The sequence below is a fragment of the Tursiops truncatus genome, chromosome 1, assembly GCF_011762595.2.
Source record: "Tursiops truncatus isolate mTurTru1 chromosome 1, mTurTru1.mat.Y, whole genome shotgun sequence".
NCBI lineage: Eukaryota > Metazoa > Chordata > Mammalia > Artiodactyla > Delphinidae > Tursiops > Tursiops truncatus.
The window spans coordinates 48,520,252-48,541,013 of record NC_047034.1 but is presented as its reverse complement, the minus strand read 5'-3'; the positions used below and the strand labels follow the sequence as shown (position 1 = coordinate 48,541,013).

At 47.8% G+C, this 20,762-nt stretch overlaps 1 protein-coding gene across 1 annotated transcript in view; it reads left to right on the top strand.

The window, feature by feature from the left end:
• Nucleotides 1-20,762, top strand: part of CACNA1E (calcium voltage-gated channel subunit alpha1 E) — a 296,790-nt gene that overhangs the window by 14,406 nt on the left and 261,622 nt on the right. The window contains exons 2-3 of the mRNA XM_033853854.2: nucleotides 13,336-13,441; nucleotides 14,295-14,434. Coding sequence (XP_033709745.1) covers nucleotides 13,336-13,441; nucleotides 14,295-14,434 — 246 coding nt within the window. The remainder of the gene's footprint in view (nucleotides 1-13,335; nucleotides 13,442-14,294; nucleotides 14,435-20,762) is intronic.

Below are 20,762 nucleotides of genomic sequence, written 5' to 3'. Positions count from 1 at the left end.
CCATGTAAATTCAGAGGATCTGGGCACTTTGGCAACACGATAATCCCTTCTCATCGATAGTTAATGTATTTATTTATTTTTGAGATCACCATCTGCCCCTCCTCCCCCAAAGTTCTATGGATAAGGGACGGTACATCTTCTCTGGGTAACCTCTCTCCTTGGTGATGATTAGAGAGTAACAAACAAATGCCCACCCCTGAATGTGCAGGCTCAGGAAGACTGAGCTCACTTCTGTCCCAAACCTCAGTAGACAGGCTCAAAGGAGCAAAGCAAGGGAATAGATTCTGGGAAATGAGAACTGTCTGACAGCTTTCCACACTTCCACTGTGGAAGAGGGTGGGTTCAGAACAACCCTGCACGATGCTAAGGGTTATCATCCCTTTCTCTTCTCTTACCTTCATTTATTTTTATTTTCATGGAATTATTTTCATATCATTTTACCAACATGCTGTAGAGACCACGATCCAGACCTGGAGAGTCATCCATCCTTCAGTGCACATCCTGGGAGTGTTCAGAGGAACCTCACCTTTACTAAATGCCTGTTGTGTGGCAGACACTCTGCAGTGTGCTTCAGAGCCATATTATCACTTTACCCAAAGCTGTGTGAAGTGGATATTATTGTTCTCATCTTACAAGATGATTAGCCCAGGGTCACAGGTAGATGTGGTCTGAATGACTCCACTGGCTCCTCTCTTTCCACTGTACCACACTGCCTCAGGTCAGACCAGAAGAGTAGCAAGTACTCTTCCCTAACAGAGCATCTTTTAGGATGACACTGAACTGCTTGCCTGTATCAGTAGCCCCCGTTGGGTATGAGGCTAAACCCATGGGGGAGTAAAGGAGCGATAGATGGGAAAAGCACGAAGGTCTCTTACCCATCGTCATGAAATGGGTCTGAGGCAGCTTGCCCTGTGTCACTGGAATGCAAGCTTCATTTGCAACTGGGGCCCTTTGCTGTTTTGTCTTCTGTCTTCACCAGAAGCTCCAGTCAGATGTCATCACTCTGCAAAGGACTTTTGATTTGGAAGTACCAATTTTCCTTTTCTTTTTAGTATTAGCATATCAAGTCCATTTTCTTTTTTCCAGCCCTCAGAAGGTCTGTTCTCAGCCCTCCCTTTTCCGGGGCACCCATAGTGTGAGTGGTAGTGTGGAGTAGACAACATTTATGACTGTTTTTGAACTTTCACCTTTTACTGAATGCTTTTACCTTTGCGGCTTGTTAAGGACATGGGGGCGGTGGGGACAGAGAGGCTGCAGAAAAGACTTTACTATCCCGACAGAGAGTAGAAAAGGCTTACAGTAGGTTTATGGAAAAGCAGCCTCAGGTTCACCTTCAGGTCACCATTTGGAGGATTCTGACTTTTTATTAACCATCTCTTAGAGGTGTTTCTAGCCAGTCCAGCTTGTCGTGGAGCTTCTGCTATTGAAAATTTAGAAGTGTTTCCATTGACTTTAGACACTTGAAAGGTATTCCTAGGCGTGCCAGGACTTCTGCTTTGGGTGTTATTGTTGGATGTACTCATTAGTAGCTTCGCCCAAAGTGGCTTCTCTCAGTTGTAATAATGGGCGCTCCCCCTTTCTGTCTCACTTCCCTTCCCATCATGTTACTTATTATTAGCACCACAGACTAAGAGAATGTTAGAGTTACGGGGACCTAAGAGAAACTCTAACCAAACCTTCCGTTATCTGTAGGAAAGCTGAGAGTCAGAGAGGTTACATGACTTGTCACTGATCTCTCAGTAAGTGACAGAGCCAGGGCTGCAACCCAGGGCTCCTGACTCTCAGTCCAGGGCTCCTTTTTTATCACATTTCCTCTGTGCTTTCTTCAGTACTCTTTCTCCACTCGGTCATCATCCTTCTATCCCCTCATCCTCTTTCTGGGATGTTTTCCTCCTTTTTTTTTGTTAGCAGGTATATGTTTTCAGTGTTTCTCTGGGTTGGGCCATAGGAGGCTGGGTCATGATTAATCAGAAAGGATTTAATTAAGAAAAAGTAGACAAGAGAAGGAAAATTTAAGAGACGCCGACCAGCACAGATCCAATGAGAATGGGAAGCAGTGATTCAGAACAATGGTCGATGTTTTCCTTTCCCAAAAATTTTGCTGGAGAATGTTACGAAGTGGTAGTACTCAGCAGGCAATGGGCTTCTGCCCAACGTAAAACCAAGATCACATCTCAGCAGATGGGAGAGTGGCTGCTGAGGCGAGCACTCCTCTCAGAATGTTTTCTGGACTCTTCCGTGGTCCTGACAAAGGGATCCACACCTACCTTAAGAGATACGCTCTTGAGGACAGTTGAGTAGGGATGGGGCAGTAGACTCAGTAAGAAGACACCTTATATCTTTTTCTAAGAACTGTCCATTCAGGCCACGAAGCTAGGGAGTTTTATTTGATTGCCCTGATAATCGGCTCCTAAGCTTTTCAGGAATCCATAGAGATTTCTAGTCCTGGCTCTGGAAACGTCTTACTCCTGCTCTGGTTTCAGTATCTACATCTATAAAATGAGCGTGCTGAATCAGTTAAGAGAGCTCTAAGGCACCTTTCAGTTCTTAGCGAGGTGCCTCTGGGATTGTTTCCTCATTTGTTATCTCAGCTGAGTTGAGGACACCATGAGCTGTCATGGCCTCCAGCACTGAAGGCAATGTTCTTCTCCCTGGCTGCACATTGAAATCCGCCTAGGTCCTTCTAGAAATGCTGATGCCCAGATGGTAGCTGAGACAAATTAAATCAGGATTTCTACAGATGGAATACCTGTACCCTTAATTTTTCAAAGCTTCCCAGGTGATTCTGCTGTGTAGCAAAGGCTGAGGTCCGCTCATCTTCCAGAATAAGAGGTGAGCCTTTACCTGATTTGTTTCCTTGGGTTGTGCTTTTAATCACGTGTCTTGGTAGGTTCCTCTTATAGGCTACGGTGATATAGCAGGAGCCCTCTGGGTCTCCCGGAATTCAACCTGAGAGAATGGGATGATTAATTCTTACGTTTCATGGTGCTGGCAAACTTCACCCGTGGCTGCTTCTGGCACACATCCCGCCACACAGGTACCAGCCTTCTGTGATACGGGCGATGCTTCAGACTTCATGAAGGCAGGTCCAGCTAAGAGAGCAACTTGAGTCTAAGGGACAGAGGGAGTCATGCTGACCCACGAGGCCCTTGAGCAAGAGACCGAAGAATCCTTGACTTTCTTCCTTCCCATTTGTTAACTCCTTATGCATAGGAGGGTTGATCTAGCTCAACTGCTATCAAATACAGGAATCTCTTCCTTAATATCCTTGATGGTCTCCCAGAGACATGGAACTTATAGTAAGTGGTGTGTGGAACTGGCTAGTCCCAGCTTGTGGGTTTCAACTGTGTGTATCTCTTCCCAACTCCATGTGCATTGGTGTCAAGTTGGTAGCCTCAGTCACCACGGAGACAGTCTTTACACTCCAGAAATTGACACACACTACACATCAGGGCTTTTCTCTCTTCAGAGAGGCTGGTGGTTAAACATCTATTCGTACAACAGTTAGTTTACTACTTAACAAAATAGTCCATTCGCTTACGGAACAGTGGAACTTTTCTGTATTGCCGCAGATCTGCCTTTGGGTGGGCACCCCACCCAGTGGTCTCAGCCTTGCCCTTCGCGATAACTTAGACGACATCAAAGCCCCCTCTGACAAGCTAGCCCTTCAGATATTTGAAAACAGCTGTGATGTCTCTCTCAAGTCTTCCCTTTCCAAGCTGCGTATACTCAGTGTGTTCAACGTTTTCTCATGTGGTCTGGAGGCTCAGTAGGTGGCTTTGAATATTGGGGTGCAGGTGCAGGGTTTTTAGAGGAAAACGAAAACTTCTCCCAGAGATGATCTGTGGACTTCTTCACAAAAGGCTTTTCATTCTCTTTCTGCATTCAGAGTACCGGCTGAGCCACACGGAGTGAGTGTGGTTGTGGGGTAGGCTACAGTCTTGGGTGTGGTTGCTGACTGCAGCCCACATTCTTTCCCTAAAATGCACGTTGCTGCCAGAATGCTTGATGGGCTTGAATTCATCAGAGTGTCATCAAAACACAGATTCTGATTTCTGAAACAGGTAATTTTCCCACCCCTGTTTTGTTTTCCTTCCAGAGGCTTTTAACGTTCCCCCTTTCTTTCTTCCCTTTTCTGTAGCGTTCAATCATTTGTCTCCTGATCACCAAAACTCTGTGTCGAATGACAGCGTTTTGAGTCCAGGATTCAGTCAGACACACAAAAAGGGAATTTGTTAAGACCTATCCAGCTGACTGTTAGACAAAAGAGAGAAGGAAGCCGGTGCTGTCTGAGTTCCGCAGAATCGCCACTCCCCATCCTTTTGGAATTGGGGCTCGGCTGAGTCTGGAACTGACCTCGGCACGGGTTAACCAGATTGGCAATAATGTGAACTTCCTTTTAGTCATCTTATATAGAGGGCAGGGACAGGGGAGTCAGACGAATGAAGAGTTCAATGCAGCTACACAGCCAGCATTGCAAGGGTAATGCTAGGGGTCTTTGTTTTGGGTAACTGAGTCCACTGACCTCCCTAAGTGAGCAGTGGGACTGTACCGGCAAACAGAAAGCCTCTTTCGGTGGGGTGGGGGGGTCTCTGCCTCTTTGCTGTATTCTCAACGTTGCTTCCTTTGTTTTTCATTCATTAGGATTTAAGTCTTTAGGAGTAGGTGTAATGGCATTTCCATCTTCTTGACAGAGAGAGAGGGAGAGAGGTGTGTTCAGGACTGCCTGTCATACGGTGAATTTGAACAGAGGCAGCTGTTGTCATGGTGATGGCAGGTTGCATCCCACCACCATGGAAACCAAAGTTAAAAAACTAATGTTAAGGCTGGAAGTCACATGATACATTTTTGTTTTGTTTTGTTTTAAAAAAAGAAAAGGGGTTTGGTTTTTCAATCTGTTTTTTGTTGTTTTTTTTTTTTTTTTAAGACAAGTTGGGTTTTTTTTTTTTTTTTAAGACGAGAAAAATTCTAGTAAGGAAAGCAATGAGATAATGAAATGGGACAATACGAAGTACGCAGAGCCTTCCACCCCATTTTTCTGCTTGTTAACAGTGCGTTTCTGCTGCCATGGGGGTGGGAAAGGAAGGAGAGATCCAGGATGGATTTCCAGATTTGCAGCCAGAATTGTGTACTCATTCTTCTGTCACACGGGGAAGCACAGGGGTTTAGCCCTCCTGCCCTTCGGTGGCAACGTGTGGTCCACCCTCTGTTGACGAGCCCGGGACAGAGCCTGGAAACCGAAAAATAAGGACTGAGAAAAGAGATGGGAATGCAGTTGAGGGTGTGACTTGCCCCAGAGATGAGAGTGGTTCATACATTGATAAGTTCAGATGCTTAACATTGTTTTTCAGGAAATTGAAAAAAAATTTATCTGTAGCCCCTCAGAACCCCACAGAATACAGTGTCTCTATTTATTCCCTTTTCTGGATGAGTCTTCTTTGGACGCACTGTCCTCCTAGGTCAGCCACGAGAGCAAGTTCAGAGAAGTCCAGGAGGAGCCCATCCAGGAGCACGTTAGCCACGGGGCCGAAGCTCCCTTGGACCGTGGCTAACCTCTGAACCTGGCCTCAGTGGGGCAGGGCTGCGAAGGCTTGCTGAGAGCTGTTAGAAAGCCCTCTTGGCTCAATCTTTTTATCTCATATTTCCTCCTACTTCATGCCACAATCTGGAGAAAAGGTGAAACACCCTTCCAGGAAGGAGAGCTGGCCCCAGGCCTAACAGGGCTGGTTTTAATTTTTTTTTTTCAGTCTGTGAGGCATTGAAGAACTGTACATAGGATGTGTGTGGAAAGGCTAGGAGACAGCTATTCCTGTGAGAATGTCAGCCTCTAGGGAGGGGTGCAGACACTGCATGTGGAAACGATGGTGGTGGCTCTGGCCATGTCTGGCTTTTAGGCCTAAGTCTCATCTCTTCACTATTACTGGTCCCTCCAGGGCAGATGTATTGTTCTCTGCAGCCCAGGCCGGGGGATATGATCTCACCAGCATGATCTCACTGCATTTCCATCAGGGTCTGTAGGAGCCAGAGCCTGACCTCTGTGGCGGTTCAACCCCTCCTGTTCTTAGCCTTGGCCTTGGGTGTGATGAATGTCCCTTCTAATCACTGGGTGAGATTGCATCAGAGCCATCAGGTTCATAAATCCTCCTCTGGGGACTGGTGTTTGGATGTGCTTTGCATGTTCCCAGGAGGGTCTGGGCCAAATGTCTTTGCTTTCTTCCCGGAGGCCCATTACCATAATTTTCTTTTAAATCCTTTATTGCGGTGGGTCTCTTCAATGTCAGCCCATGGCTGCAGACAGCCAGCCCGCTTCCGGAGGCTGTGACCCCTAACAGCTGCTTCCCCCAAAGCTTAGCGCCAGAGCGGTGCTTAAAGATTGATTTAGTAGGAGAATAAAAACGACTGTGCATTTGTGTAGCACCTTACAGTTTTCAAAGGGTTTTAAAAATTTTTTTATTTTATATTGGAGTATAGTTGATTTACAATGTTGTGTTAGTTTCAGGTGTACAGCGAAGTAATTCGGTTATACATATACATGTATCTATTCTTTTTCAGATTCTTTGCCATTATAGGCTATTACAGAGTATTGAGTAGAGTTTCCTGTGCTATACAGCAGGTCTTTGTTGATTATCTATTTTATATATAGTAGTGTGTACATATTCATGTATTATCTTAGACTTTGATCCTTTTGTTGTCCTCCTTTGGTTCTGGGGGAACGGGTGGCGGTGGTTTTCTCTGACTTGAATATCGTGTCGGGGTGACTTTTGCATGGAGAGCCATGGCTCTGGTTTCCATTGCCAAGGTACGTTTTCTCCATTGCATTCCACGTCTCGAGGAAGATTCTAATTCTTCTCATATTAAAAAGGCAGCACGAAGGTCTTGGATAGCTGGATTTCACTATTGTTCATATTTAAAATATCCCTTTGGTGTTGTGTTTGAGGGAATCACAGACTAGGCAGCACTCCTCACCCCGTGACGGTTTTTTTTTTTTTTTTTGCGGTACGCAGGCCTCTCACTGCTGTGGCCTCTCCCGTTGCAGATCACAGGCTCCGGACGCGCAGGCTCAGCGGCCATGGCTCACGGGCCCAGCCGCTCTGCGGCATGTGGGATCTTCCCGGACCGGGGCACGAACCCGCGTCCCCTGCATCGGCAGGCGGACTCTCAACCACTGCGCCACCAGGGAAACCCCCCCGTGACTGTTTTTGAGTCAACATTCCACTGGTTAGAATGACATTTCTGTGCAGGTGAGGGAGGAGTGGAAGGATGTGCACAACGCTGCCCAGGCTGTCTTCTGAGAATCTTCCATCTCTTAGAATTAGACATCCCTAAACAGGAGGCAGGGATGGACAGGAGGAAAGGAGACAGACCTGCCCGTAGGGGGCGTGCTCTCGGCCTGGGGTGAGGGGTGGTGATGGGTCCTGAGGCCTGCTGCCTCTCAGACTGTGCTGTTCTAGACTCCCCAGGAGTTTACAGGAAGTGCCTAGGTGGCCACAGGCTGCCCCCCACAAAAGCACGTTCTCCATTAGGCCAGGAGTTGGAGAGAGGGCACAGCGTTCCATCTGACTGCCTGTCCCCGGTGGGCCCTCAGCCCTCTGAGCTCTTTCGGTCTCCTCCTTGGTATTCTAGCGTCACAGCTCTGAGAGGAAGCAGCTGAGAGTATAGGGGTCTAAGATCAGCCTCCTGATGGTAGAGAGGTGCATGTTTCCCTGGGGACACCCCAGATTTGCTGCTCGGACCCTAAGTCCTTCCCAGTCCTGTACCTGCACGTCAGTCCCTGTGAGGTGTGGATGGGGAAGCTCTGCTGGGTGAGCAAAGGGAGGGCTTAGCTCCCAGGCCAGGCCCCCAGGGCTCTGTTGACAAGCAGAGCCGGTGCCTCCGTGGTAGCCAGTAGCTAGCTGGGAGGGCAGTCCTCTCTCTCCCCTGCCCCAGCTTTCTGGGCTTCAGGAAGGAGATGAACAAATAGCAGGTGTGCAGGCCAAGTCGTGCTGCTCAAATTAGCTGTGTTGCTAAGGAAACAAGTCAACCATTTGAAGGAAGGAGCATTGGGCAAAGGAGATAAATCAATAAGGGATCCTATTTTTATCATTTCCCTAATGATTGTCTTGAAGCTGCGAGATGGGAAAGGGAGTGTTGGAGTGACACAGGCCCTCATTAATGGGCTTAGAGCGAGTAAGGAGTGAAGGGGTATTTGGGGAGATTGCCAAGGAAGTTTATAAAATGAGGCCCCTAGCGAGCAGACAGCGAGACTGATGCAGAGAGAGGCATCTTTGCAGGTTCCAAAGAATTTCCGTGGTCATTTCCTCAGTCGGTCCAGTCCCTTTGTTCTCCTGCATTTGATCCTCTCAGAAATCTTGTGCTGATTTCCATGACCCTCAGGTTGGCATGGGTTTTTGTGTTGGTTTGGGTTTTTTTAGAATAGATATAGCTTCAATTGATTTTATAATTATAAATGAATACATGCTCATTATAACACAATGAGTAAAGGAGTAAAGAAGAAATCCTGCTACTCCAAGAAAACTCATTATCCTTCTAGCAAGACAGATGTTTTCCTTTGCTCGTAAACAATTTTTTTTTTACATTAAAGGGGTCTTTTATGCTGGTTTCTTTTTTTGAAGAGCTAATGTGTGTACACGGCATATAGCACACAAAGTTCAAATGGGTGCACTGTGTAGAGAAAGTATGGGTAGCTTTTGTAAGGATAGCTCCGGCTCTGGTTTTCCTGTGCTATTAGCTTATGAATTGATTGATTACTTTATTAGTTAAAAACCAGTCATGGGGTGACCGCTGTGTGCTGGACACCGGGGTACAAGAGGTCCCTGGGCAAAAAAGCCCCTGCCCTCAGGCTCCCTCATCAGCTCCATATAATCAAAATCTCAAGCCACAAACAGTACAGACCCCAGGGAGAGAGAGTGTTCTCCAAAATGCCTTTGGTGTCAGGCGCAGAATGTAATGGGAGTCTCTGAATTCCTGGGCAGAAGGCATCAGAGTCCTGAACAGACTTCCATTCTGTTTCATGAGAGGCGTTGTTCTTTGAGGCCTTGCAACGCGGAGCTTCCTTTGACCTTTCCAAGCACATCTTTGCCTAGCCTGCGAGGTGCATCCTTGTGCCCTGTGGGCTGTTACTTGCGGTCCAGGCTCTTCCTCTGGGAGATGTAGCAGAGCCCTTGGGAAGGGGCTTGAACTTCTGTTTCAGGAAGACAGGGAGCGGTGCCCCTGAGTCAGATCCCAAGCTGGGGGCCCGAGCCAGTGGGAGTGACTACAGCCTGGTCTTCGTGACAGCTCCTCAGTGGAGCTGCTGCTCACGGACGGGGATGCCTCCGTTTCATTCATGCCTTGCACTTAACACTGAGTGAGCTCCTACTGTGTGCCAGGAGCTCTGCTGAGAACCACCAGTGGAGAGGTGAACAAAACACTGTCCCTGCTTTCTAGGTATAGTTTCTTGGGGGAGATCAGTATGAGGAAGGATGATAAAATTGTACCATGCAGAGAGCTGTGGGGCACAGGGAGAAGCCTTTACAGACAAGGTGAATTTCACCTCCATCTTGATATATGACCAGAAAGGAGGAGAAAGGCCATTGCAAGAGGAAGCAAAATCACTAAGATGTAAGTGCCCATTCTTTGTGCTTTCTTCAGAAAGGGAAGTGGACAAGAGGTTGAAGGAAAGGGAGTGGCTAGGGCCTGGGCTGAGCCGGGTGTTCTCTCCTGCTCTCCTCTCCTAAAATTTCCCTGTCCCCCTTCTTCCTTTCAGCTAGTCACAGATACACAGAATTCCCATCGTTTCACCTTTACTTCTACACCAAAATTTCACCTCAGATCCTTAATTGCCCCAGACATGAATTCATCCTGAGGTCGAGATGCTCTATAAGGCCTAAAGGGACATCCCTCTCCAGAATATGTGCATTTGAAGTTTTCAAAATTTGCCACGCGGCTTGTGGGATCTTAGTTCCCTGACCAGGGATCGAACCTGTGCCCCCTGCGGTGGAAGCGCAGAGTCCTAACCACTGGACCGCCAGGGAATTTCCTGAGGTTTTCAGAATTTCAAGCCAAAGGATCACTGCTCTGAGTGGGTCCTTAGCCATCAGACTGCAGGCAGAGGATTTGAGTCGGGAGGATGTGGGAACGGGGTCTTCTCAGAAACTGAACTACCAAGGCCTCACCTAGATTCTAGCCCCCTGGGCCATAGGTGGTACCATTTGTTGCGCCCTCGTGAATTCTTGGCCCTCCAGACACCTGTCTGGCCACAGGAAGTCTGGCTCGTCAGCCTTTCTCCTGCACTGAGCGCCCTTCATGGTAATGGCCAAGGAGCTAGCCCTGTGTCCCTCAGAAGCCTCATCTATCTGCACCTGGACATTCTGGGCTAGGTGAGCTTACCGGTCCTAGCAGGGAGCTGTATGCTTAGACTGTCTGGCCAGGAGGATACAGGTGTGGAAGTGGGCATGAGGAATGGGGCGACAGAGGGGCTGCAGCAGCCCAAGTGGGCATTGCTGGGTGGAAAGCCTTGGAGATGCACAGCCAGCGGGAGCTGCCTTGCCTGAAGGTCAGCAACTAAGAGCTCCTTTACTTTTGAGTCTGTGCTTGTCCCTCGAAGGTGTTCAGGAGAAGAAGCCTGTCCCCCCAGTAGATCAATGAGAGTGCGCGACATCTGCAGCTTGAATGTGAGCATGCGTGTCCCCGGTCCTGCTTCCCAGGTCACGTGCTGGGCCCCTTGGACCTGCCCAGTAGCCTTCTGAACTTGTGTGGGGCCTTCCAGCCATGGCAAAGGGCTGGCCAAGCCTGACACTTTGTGAATATTTTTGTTAGAGACCAGGACAGGGCGTGAAGTGGGAGAGGCATTAATTTCACTCCCGTCAGAGCCGCCATCCTCGCATCCCCCGGACCCTTGGGAACTGTCCGTGAGCTCTGCCCTTTGTATCAGGGCTCCCCAGATGTGTTCCTATGAACAGAATCCCCAGGAGAGATGCTCTGACAGCAGGGTTATATGGTGAAGAAGTTTGGGAGTGCTGTGTCCTGTTCCCAGCCCCCTTTGGGGGAGGAGTGCATGCTGTGTACAAGAGTATTAAAGGCTGCAAGCACCCTGCTGGGAGGACACCTGCTCACCTTGACCGAACCCAGGCTTTCCCTCATTTGTTTGACTGCAAGTCCTTGTAGCACTAGTATCCTGTGGCCTGCATCTTAGAAACATGTCCCAAGTACCCTTCACTTCTTTTGCCATTTGTCATTGGCTTGCTGTCGTGTTCTTGGTTCCCTATCTGTACCGATTCCCTAGGGATGTTCTCAGGAAAGGGCATGGATTCCTGGGCCTCCACTTCTGCCATGTTCCCGTCTTCATTTTACCATTTGGGTCTGGGGAATTCTGGGTGTCTGAACCAGGCCAAGGACAGGCTAGCCTATTCAGAGGGCTTACGGGACAGCAGATCCTGGTGCGGTCCTGGTCATCCTGTACTTGTTCAGAGCGCTGGATTAGAGCCCATGATGGGACGGAGGAGAACTCCCCCTGTGCTTGGTGGGCACTGGTACCCCTGGGTGAGCTGTGTGTGGGGACTTGTCACAAGAAAGTAGGCTTGTTAGTGCGGTGGGCATCTCTGGTGTGTATTTGCTGGCATGTTTAGCTCTCAGGGGCCATGCTCGGTGCCCAGAAGGACGGAAGGAGGAAGAGTGGCGAGGTGTGCTGGGGGACTTTGCGTGTGGTGAGGCTCCCCTCTGACTGAGAGGGTTTCAGCCAGCACAGTAGGGTATGGGGGCAGGAGGCTGGCTCTTGAGGTCCTCTGAGCCCCATCCATCCAGTTTTCAGATCCGGTGGCTGGGTCCTAGAGGCCAGCAGAGCTGTCCCCAGGGTATGAGTCCCGTGTGAGTGTTGGGGTGTGTGGGAAGGGAGGGTGGCCAGCTGCTGGAGAACGGGCTGTGACTCAGGGCTGCATGGGGGCAGGGGGCGGGGAGCGGTGCTGCTAAGTGAGAATGAATAGTTCTGGAGGCTCGGATGCGGCCGGCCATCTCACCCCCTGAAGCCTCCCATTCCAGCACCAGGACTAGAGCAGCCGCTGGGGCAGCTCACATCTTGCACGTACCACCTCTGCCCTAACCCCTCTCAGAGATGCCGCGAGTGCTTCTTTGCCACTGATGTTCACCGGCACACATGTCCTGGTGGGGATGCGGAGGCGTGGGGGCGTGTTTTTGATTTGCCCTCCTTCTGTACTCCCTAGGGAGGGCTCCGGGCCCTACATCCTACACAGCCAGCTTGAATGTGTGGGGAGACAAGATCCCTTCCCTTCCCTCCGCTTTATCCGACTTACTACTCATCTCTCCCGCCTGGATTCCAGAAACTGCCAGATCCCAGGTTGCTCAGCAAGACCAGTGGCAACCGCTCACTTCTGTCTGTCACAGCCATAGTTATAGAACGAAATCCCACGTGCAGAGTGATCCTGGAGCCGGTGATTCCCTCTCTCTTTTCTAGAAGTCCCCCTCTCCTGCCTTCCCCTGGGCTTACGGCACAACCTTTCTGCGGGAGTCAGGGATGCTGGCACTCGAATCGTAGTCCTGTTTTTCAAAAAGTCGCAGGGAGCCCACTCACCTGTCTTCAGAAAAATGCAACAGAAAACGAAGCCTGAATTCATTATCCATTCTTTTGTAGTTTGATTCCTAGAGGCCCCGACTTTGCTGCCCTGAATGCAGACTAATGATTTGTCTGTCTGTTTCTTATAGATGTAGACGCTTAGGAGAAAGTAAGGTGGGACAAAGCCAGTTTCTCCTGGCCCCATTATAGATTTTCCTGAATTGGGTATTAAAAGAAAAGGGAGCTCATGGAGAGAATTGTTCCTTTTCCAAGGGCTCTTCTTCTATTCATTCGAGCAGAGGTTCTAGAAGAGGGCACTACAGACGTGATTCCCCGAGGCAGCAACGAACAGCCACAGCTGGATCCTTGCTGAAGCATCATTATACAGTCCAGTGGTTTGAAGACTGAGAAGAGCGGGGAGCCTGCAACAGCATCAGTGTTTCTTCCTCCCTTCGTCCCACTTCCCTTTTTAGTCCTGGTTAATTCCTGGATATGTCACTGAATTCACTAAGTATCTGGAGCGTCTCCCGTATGTCTAATATATTATTTATTGGCTACACTCTTTCTTTTCTTGAGAAGATACTTTGTGTTCAGAGCCTAATCAGAAATGCTTACAGTTCCACATGCTGAGGACCCTCCACTGTCCTACCTGCCTGTTTGCTCACATCAGTCATGCAGACTGCGCACAGTGTGGCTTGATAAAGTTTGTGTATTGATGTACACAGCCATCTTGGCGGCTGTGTCCCTCTCTCTTCGGTGAATCTGTTTCTTAACTCCTCCTTTCCCACGCCGTTTGAGTACATGATCTTGGCCACCATCATTGCCAACTGCATCGTCTTGGCCCTGGAGCAGCATCTTCCTGAGGATGACAAGACCCCAATGTCCCGCAGACTGGTAGGTGCCTCCTTCCTTCTCATCTTTCTTTCCCCCTGTTCTTCCTCTTGCCTGGGTCCCTTCTCCTTTGCTTCTTCACCTGGCTCCCTTCCCTTCTGTACAGTTCTGTGAGTTTGTTCTTTGCCGAGGGACAAGTTGGTAACAAGTCCCATTGGGATACATAAAGACAAGAGGACTGACCTTTGAAATTCCTGCTCCCAGGAAGTTCTGTGTATACACTGCATGGAAGCCAGGCAAGGAGAAAGGGAGGACACGGGGTCCACACACACTTCTCTCCTCTTTCTGAGGGACTTTGGGAGTGAGAGGAAGAGGGAGAGTAAAGGAGAGAGCATGAAGGATGCTCAAAGCCTATGTGCATTCACTGTTCCGAACTTCCTAAACGTTTGTCCGTATTCTCTATAAAGAAATCATCCATGTGTCTAAAGTATTCCCTCTAAAGAGGGCAAACAAAATGCCTGAAATCCAAAGGTACGGGTAGGTGGCTCCAGCCTGATAACCCATGGATGAGAAAGAACTCTTAAGCTTCCAACGTAAGTGAAGGCCAGCAGTGGGAAAGCTGACCCCTTCAGGGCAAAGCCGGCACCGTTGGCCATTGTCGTGGGAGGATGGCCGGTCCTGGGCATGAGACCCACATCCATCCATTTCTGCAGCTGGCTTCCCTTGCTCTTGTGCTCTCCGTGAGTCCCGCAGCACCCTCACCTGTACCTGGGGCTGGCTCAGTGCAGACGTCCAGGTGTCCTGTAGGAGAGAGGAAATGTCAGAGCAGAGAGGATAGCTAGCCAGGGGTGCCTTGGCCAGTGTCTCATGAAGCACAGTCCTCCTCTCACCAGCACCTCTGTTCTTCATCCCACAGGAGAAGACAGAACCGTATTTCATCGGGATCTTTTGCTTTGAAGCTGGGATCAAAATCGTAGCCCTGGGGTTCATCTTCCATAAGGGCTCGTACCTCCGCAATGGCTGGAATGTCATGGACTTCATCGTGGTCCTCAGTGGGTGAGTCCTCTTCCTGTCTCGTCTTTGTGTGTGGAGGGGCCTGTGGGGTGAAGAAGCGGCTGGTGCGAGGAACCTGGGGGTGGGAAGGCAGAATTGGGTGGAGGAAGAAGTTCAAGGGTGAGATTCCCACGGGGCTGAGCCATAGATGAGCCACCTGCAGGGGGGTGCGAGGACTCTGGAGACGCACGTGGCATTCGGCAGAGGCCGTGGACCCAAGGTCTGGCCGCTGCTGCTTCTGGTTTCCCATTCTGTGTTTGGCTAGGGATGCAGAGACGTTTCCAAGTGAGTCTTTTCACTACAGCAAGCGGCACCCCCCCACCCAAAATGGGCCAGAAGATGCCATTAGGTGCAGTTTTCTTCTGGAGGTTGGAAAAGACTCCAAGTATATTTTTTGAACTGATAATTGAGACTCGTGTCCTGACAACAGAATTCTTTGTGATTTACAGATTTATACATATTTATTATACGAGGAGGTGTAAAACTGAATCACACGAAAATGTCTGACAACGCATCCCTTTGGAAATTAACATAGTAATACTGCGTTGTGTCATAAGCAGCATATATGATGGCAGTACATTTAGTTAAATATCCGATAGTCATTCTTTTGTAAATGAATATCGTATACCTATACTGGGGTTGATCCAGCGCTGTTGGCAGCCTATGCGATGGACCTTGGGACTGGTGATGATGGGCATTGCCTCCCTGGGCTTCTGTGGCTTCTTGTGTGTCTTTGTATCAGGTTGCTCTTGGTACCTGCAGGGGAGGGGAGTAGTCCAGGCCAGGTGGGTCCTGTGTGGGTGTGGCAGCAAGGGGTGTGGCGTGGAAATTCCCTTACCCGGCTACCCAGTTATTCAAACCCGTGAGGACAAGATGAGAGTGGAGTAGAAAAGTGAGGAGTGGGGAGATAGGAGCTACCATTATGATTGACCAAAGGCAGAGGGGAGCAAAGAGGACCTTCATCCCCCACCCCACACCCAGGGAAGAGCCAGAGGAGTGGGCGTAGGTAAAATCTGACAAGAGTGAGTTTGAGACTATTTGCATCTCTTCATTATGTCTTCTGCAATAGACATAATCCTCATATGTTTTAACCTTCATGTCAACTGTGATTAAGTGAAGGGGAAAAAGTTGAAGGGGCAATTGACTAGAATGTATAAATGGAAGCTCCCGAGCATCGAACCCTTTAATATAGGGAACAGATAAGTAGACGGAGATGACTCTTTATGTTCAAAAACGTCTGTTGCCTTACAAAAGGATTTTCTGAAGGTTATTTTTCTAAAAGAAGATTCTACGACTGCATTTAAAATGTGATTTAGTGTATAAAGATACACCTTCTGCATAGTGTTTCAGAAGTACATGGTCCAAGACTGCAGTACACCTGGATGATGTTTTGTGGGGTTTTCTCCCCACCTTAACTGAAGTATGATTGAAAAATAAAAATTGTATATATTTAAGGTGTACAATGTGATGATTTGATATATGTATACATTGTAAAATGATTACTGCCATCGAGCTAATTAATATATCCGTCACCTCTCATGGTTACTTTTTTTGTTGTATTTTGGTGGTGAGAACACTTGACGTCTACACTTTTAGCAAATTTCAAGGATGTTATACATTATTATTTACTATAGTCACCATGGTGAATACTAGTTCTCCAGAACTTATTCATCTGTAGCTGAAAGTTTGTACCCTTTGATCGGTATCTTCCCTTTTCCCCTACTCCCAGCCCCCGGTAACCACCATTCCTTCCTCTGTTACTATGACTTCAGCTTTTAAAAAAATTAGACCTCACATAGAATTGAGATCATGCAGCATTTGTCTTTCTCTATTTCACTTCACATAATATCCTTCATGTTCATCCATGTTGCAAAGGGCAGGATTTACTTCTTTTCAAAGGCTGAATAATATTCCTCTGTGTGTGTGTGTACCTGTATCACGGTTTCTTTATCCATTCACTCATCGATGGAAATTTAGGTTGTGTCCATATCTGGCTATTGTGACTAATGCTGCAAGGGACATGGGATTGTAGCTATCTCTTCAAGATAATGATTTCATTGTCTTGGATATATATCCAGAAGTGAAATTCCTGGATTATATGGTAGTTCTATGTTTAATTCTTTTGAGGAAGTTCCATACAGTTTTCCATAGTGGCTGCGCCAATTTACGATTCCCCCAACAACGCGCAAGGGTTCCTTTTTCTCCACATCATCACCGACAATTGTTATCTTTTGACTTCTGCTAATAACTGGGTGATGTTTTAAATGTCCCTAAAATAAATAATATATACTCTACAGGTAATCCCCAACTTAGGATGATTTGACGTATGATGTTTTGACTTTCCGATGATGTGAAAGCAATGCGCGTTCAGTAGAAACTGTACTTCGAATTCTGAATTTTGATCTCTTCCTGGGCTAGCGATAGGCAGTATGATACTCTCTTGTGGTGCTAAGCAGCAGCAACTACAGCTCCCAGTCAGCCCTGAGGTCACGAGGATAAACAACCGATACACTGACAACCATTGTATACCCATACAACCATTGCGTTTTCACTTTCAGTATAGTATTTAAATAACATGAGATATTCAACACTTTCTTAAAAAATAAGCTTTGTGTTAGGTGATTTTGCCTAACCGTAGGCTAATGCAAGTGTTCTAAGAACGTTGAAGGTAACTCGGCTCAGCTGTGATGTTCACTAGGTTAGGTGTATTAAATGTTTCCAGCTTATGATGGCTTTACCAGGGTGTAACCTCATTGTAAGTCAAGGAAGATGTGTACAGTAAAAGGCCTGAATGAGTCTGAGTCATTTTAGAAATATGATTCTGTCTAAAAGAAGAGGACTGTAATGTATATGGACTATATGCTATAATTGCGTGAATTCTTGGTCTCATTGAGGCCTATGCGTGTCAGAGGCCATTTGAAATTTCTCGTCTAGTCTTATTTATTTTTATTTTAAACTATTCTATGTTCATTAAGGAAAATTTGGAAAATACAGAAAAATCAAAAGAAAAAAAACAGTCACTGGTTAAGAAAAATTCCTGATTATTTTGTGGTCTTTCCTTCCATCCCCTTTAATGCTAAGCTCTCCTTTCAATGCCTGTAATTGCGCTACCTTTTCTCAGTATAGTATGGGCATAGTACATATTACTCCATATTTTGGTAAAAATCTGTAAGGACTGATCAGCAGTTTGTTAAATAGATGTACCGAGCTTACTTCTCCATGTTTGCAATTATCTGAGACTTAGGTTGCTTTCTGGTTTTGGCTATTATAAATAATTATTAAAGATGCTCAATGTACATCTTTTGCATGTCACATTTTAAGAGACATTTGATAGGTTGAAGTACTTCTAAAGGAGAATCTGCCTTTCTGGGGTGGGGCCTGGGAACTAGGATGGGTGAGGGAAGGTAGAGGAAATGGGCCAGCCATTTGATGGGACGAGAGAAGGCTGGTGGGAGCCATAAGCACTGCCTTCAAATGAGGGTTGCCAGGTGGTTGAAGGGGCAGATTTGTAGAGTCCTTTGTCAGCATGGCCAAGAAGGCCCTCTGTGTCCTCACCTGCGTGTGTGGGGTGCACACGAGTGCGCGCAGGTGCTGAGCCCTTGGCCAAGTCACTTGTTCTCTCTGCTCTCTCTCCCCCCAGCCGGGGCATCTCCCATTCTTAGTGGCTCTTCAAACTTTGCTGAAAGGTGACTGCTGTCCTTCTGAACCAATAGGACTTTGCCCCTGTTCTTCCTGCACCTACTCATTCTTTCTCTCCAGGGAGAGGGCTTGGCACTCTTGAGATCCGAGCTCAGGGTTGCGGTTCTACCCCGCAGGAATGGGTAATCAGATGTTGTCTTCTGTTCACACGATGCTTTCATCTACCACATTGCTTGGCTTCTAAAATGCATATTTCTCCTGCTGGAGCATCTCTAAAATCAGCCCGTGTCCTACAGTCATGGCATGATATAGTTTAATTGACAGCATTTGTCTTTCATCGTAGTAAATAAAACCACGGGGCATCTTAAAACTGTTGGGGTCTTAGATGCAGTGAATATGTTGTAATACCAGCCCAGGGAAGCAGGCAGATCAGGCTTTAGATAGGAGTCATCCAGTACTCAGAGAGGTTAAGTGCTCAGTCCAAGACCACCAGCTCCTTGACAGCAGATACAGGAGTTGGAACTGTGCCCTTTGACCCAAGCCTGGTGTTTTACCTCTGCCCGGTGCAACCCCTCCTTTAGGCTTCCTGACACCTGCCCCTGCAGCAGCCCGTGCTGGCTGCTCTGACTTCTTACCTCAGCTCCAGGTGTCACCTCACATCCGCCACCGGCGCACAGGAGGAGTGACAGGTACTAGAGCAGGACACCGCCTCAGGCTGAGGCCGTACAACTTCTCAGCTCTCAGTGTGTGATGGGAGGTGGAGGGGTGGGGCCCTGAGGTGCCAGACAGCTGGCTCAGCCAGAGACCTTCCATCACTGCCTTTTGCTCAGAGATTGGGAGACCTGGGCCACCACATTCTGCCTGTACTCTCGACCTTCTAACCTTTAGAATTCTTAGGTCTGTAAGCTGAGGGAGTTCCATGGTTCAGAAGGTTAATTTATGTACATTATTCATCTAATCCTCATAATCCCCAAAATGGGATCTCGTTATCCCTGTTTTATAGATGAAGAAACCGAGGTTTAGAGAAGGTATGTGATATACTAGGAGGTACTAGAGCTGGGACTTGAGCCTGTATCTTCTGGATCCAAGTTCCTTCTTCAATGCTCATTTCCCCACACCATCAGTGACCTCACGACCTCACAGGCTCTGTGGTTCTGTAGCTCTGTGATTGCATGTTCCTTTGGTCCCCTTGAAGCAATGTGGAATGGGCTCAGGAAGTGGCATAATCAGGCAGATGTCCCTGACCCAGAGCTGAGGCTTCACCTTGAAGAGGACCAGAGCCCCATGTGTCCATCCTAAGACTTCTCTCTGTGGGCTTGGAATACAATCAACTCCCTGCTCTGTGGTTAAGAAAGCACGTTACTTAACTCTCATGGTTTAATACATAAAAACTGAACCCGAAGTTCCAGCTTGTTTCATTAATTGGCCTGTTCATTCATTCATTCACCCATCCATCCCTTCATTTATTCAACAAAATGTGTATTGTTGAATACTCAAGCAAATTCTGGGACTGAGAAACACCAAGGTTAATGTATTCTCATTTCTTCTAAAAGACAGTGGAATTTGCTATTCTTTTAACAAATTCTTACCTTACATAACTTGGAATCTCTCTTGTACTGGTAACAATTCAAGAGATGCTATTTCTAACCATTTGTTAGGCCATCTGGAGAATTCTAAATTACTCGAAGTCGCTATTATATATTAGTCTTAATAATAAGTCATAGGGCTTCCCTGGTGGCCCAGTGGTTGAGAGTCTGCCTGCCGATGCAGGGGACACGGGTTCGTGCCCCGGTCCGGGAGGATCCCACATGCCGCGGAGCGGCTGGGCCCGTGAGCCATGGCCACTGAGCCTGCGCGTCTGGAGCCTGTGCTCCGCAACGGGAGAGGCCACAACAGTGAGAGGCCCGCGTACCGCAAAATAAATAAATAAATAAAATAATAATAAGTCATAGTCCCTGGAATAGATGGACAATGATAGCGGAGGATGAGAACTCAAAGGTACTCCTAACCCATGGGTAGGAGCAGGGAAGTGAGGGCCAGGACTGTGTCTTTGAACCCTATTCCTGTCTGTGCCTGGTCAGAGTAGGTACTTAATAAATGCTAGTAGAATGGAATCACTTGTTCCATCCCAGATTGTCTTGTCACCGATAGGATACAAAGGAGAGTGCTGGGGGCAGCCTGGGGCTGGCAGTGTGGAGGGGTTGCCTATTCCCAGTCCTGCCTCTTGGTCCGGCTGAGCCAGGCAGTACCTACATCTCTCTCATGTAGCTATGACTCAGCCTGGCTGCTCACATCCTGATCACTTTATTAGAGAAATGAAAGCTGGGAACTCAGCCTCTAGGTGAGTAAAATATTGGGCTTCATATCATTTGGGCCTATTTACTAGGTTCGCAGTGTTACCTTTTGGGAATTGCTTCCTGGGTGTTGGGTGCAGGGTTGGGGTCAGGGCTGAATATTGAAGACCCAACTTCCTAGAGGTGGCTGTGGGTTGGGGGAGGCGTATGGAGAAAGAAGCAGAAGAATGCCTCACCTGGCATTTGCCATGTAATGAAAGCTTCCATCGATTGAGCTATATTGCAAAGACTACATTTCTATCTATATCTGTATCTGTATCTCTATCTATATCTTTATCTATATCTATACCTATTGTTCAGAACATGCTTTACTATCAGTTTTGCCAGCTTTTCTGGGG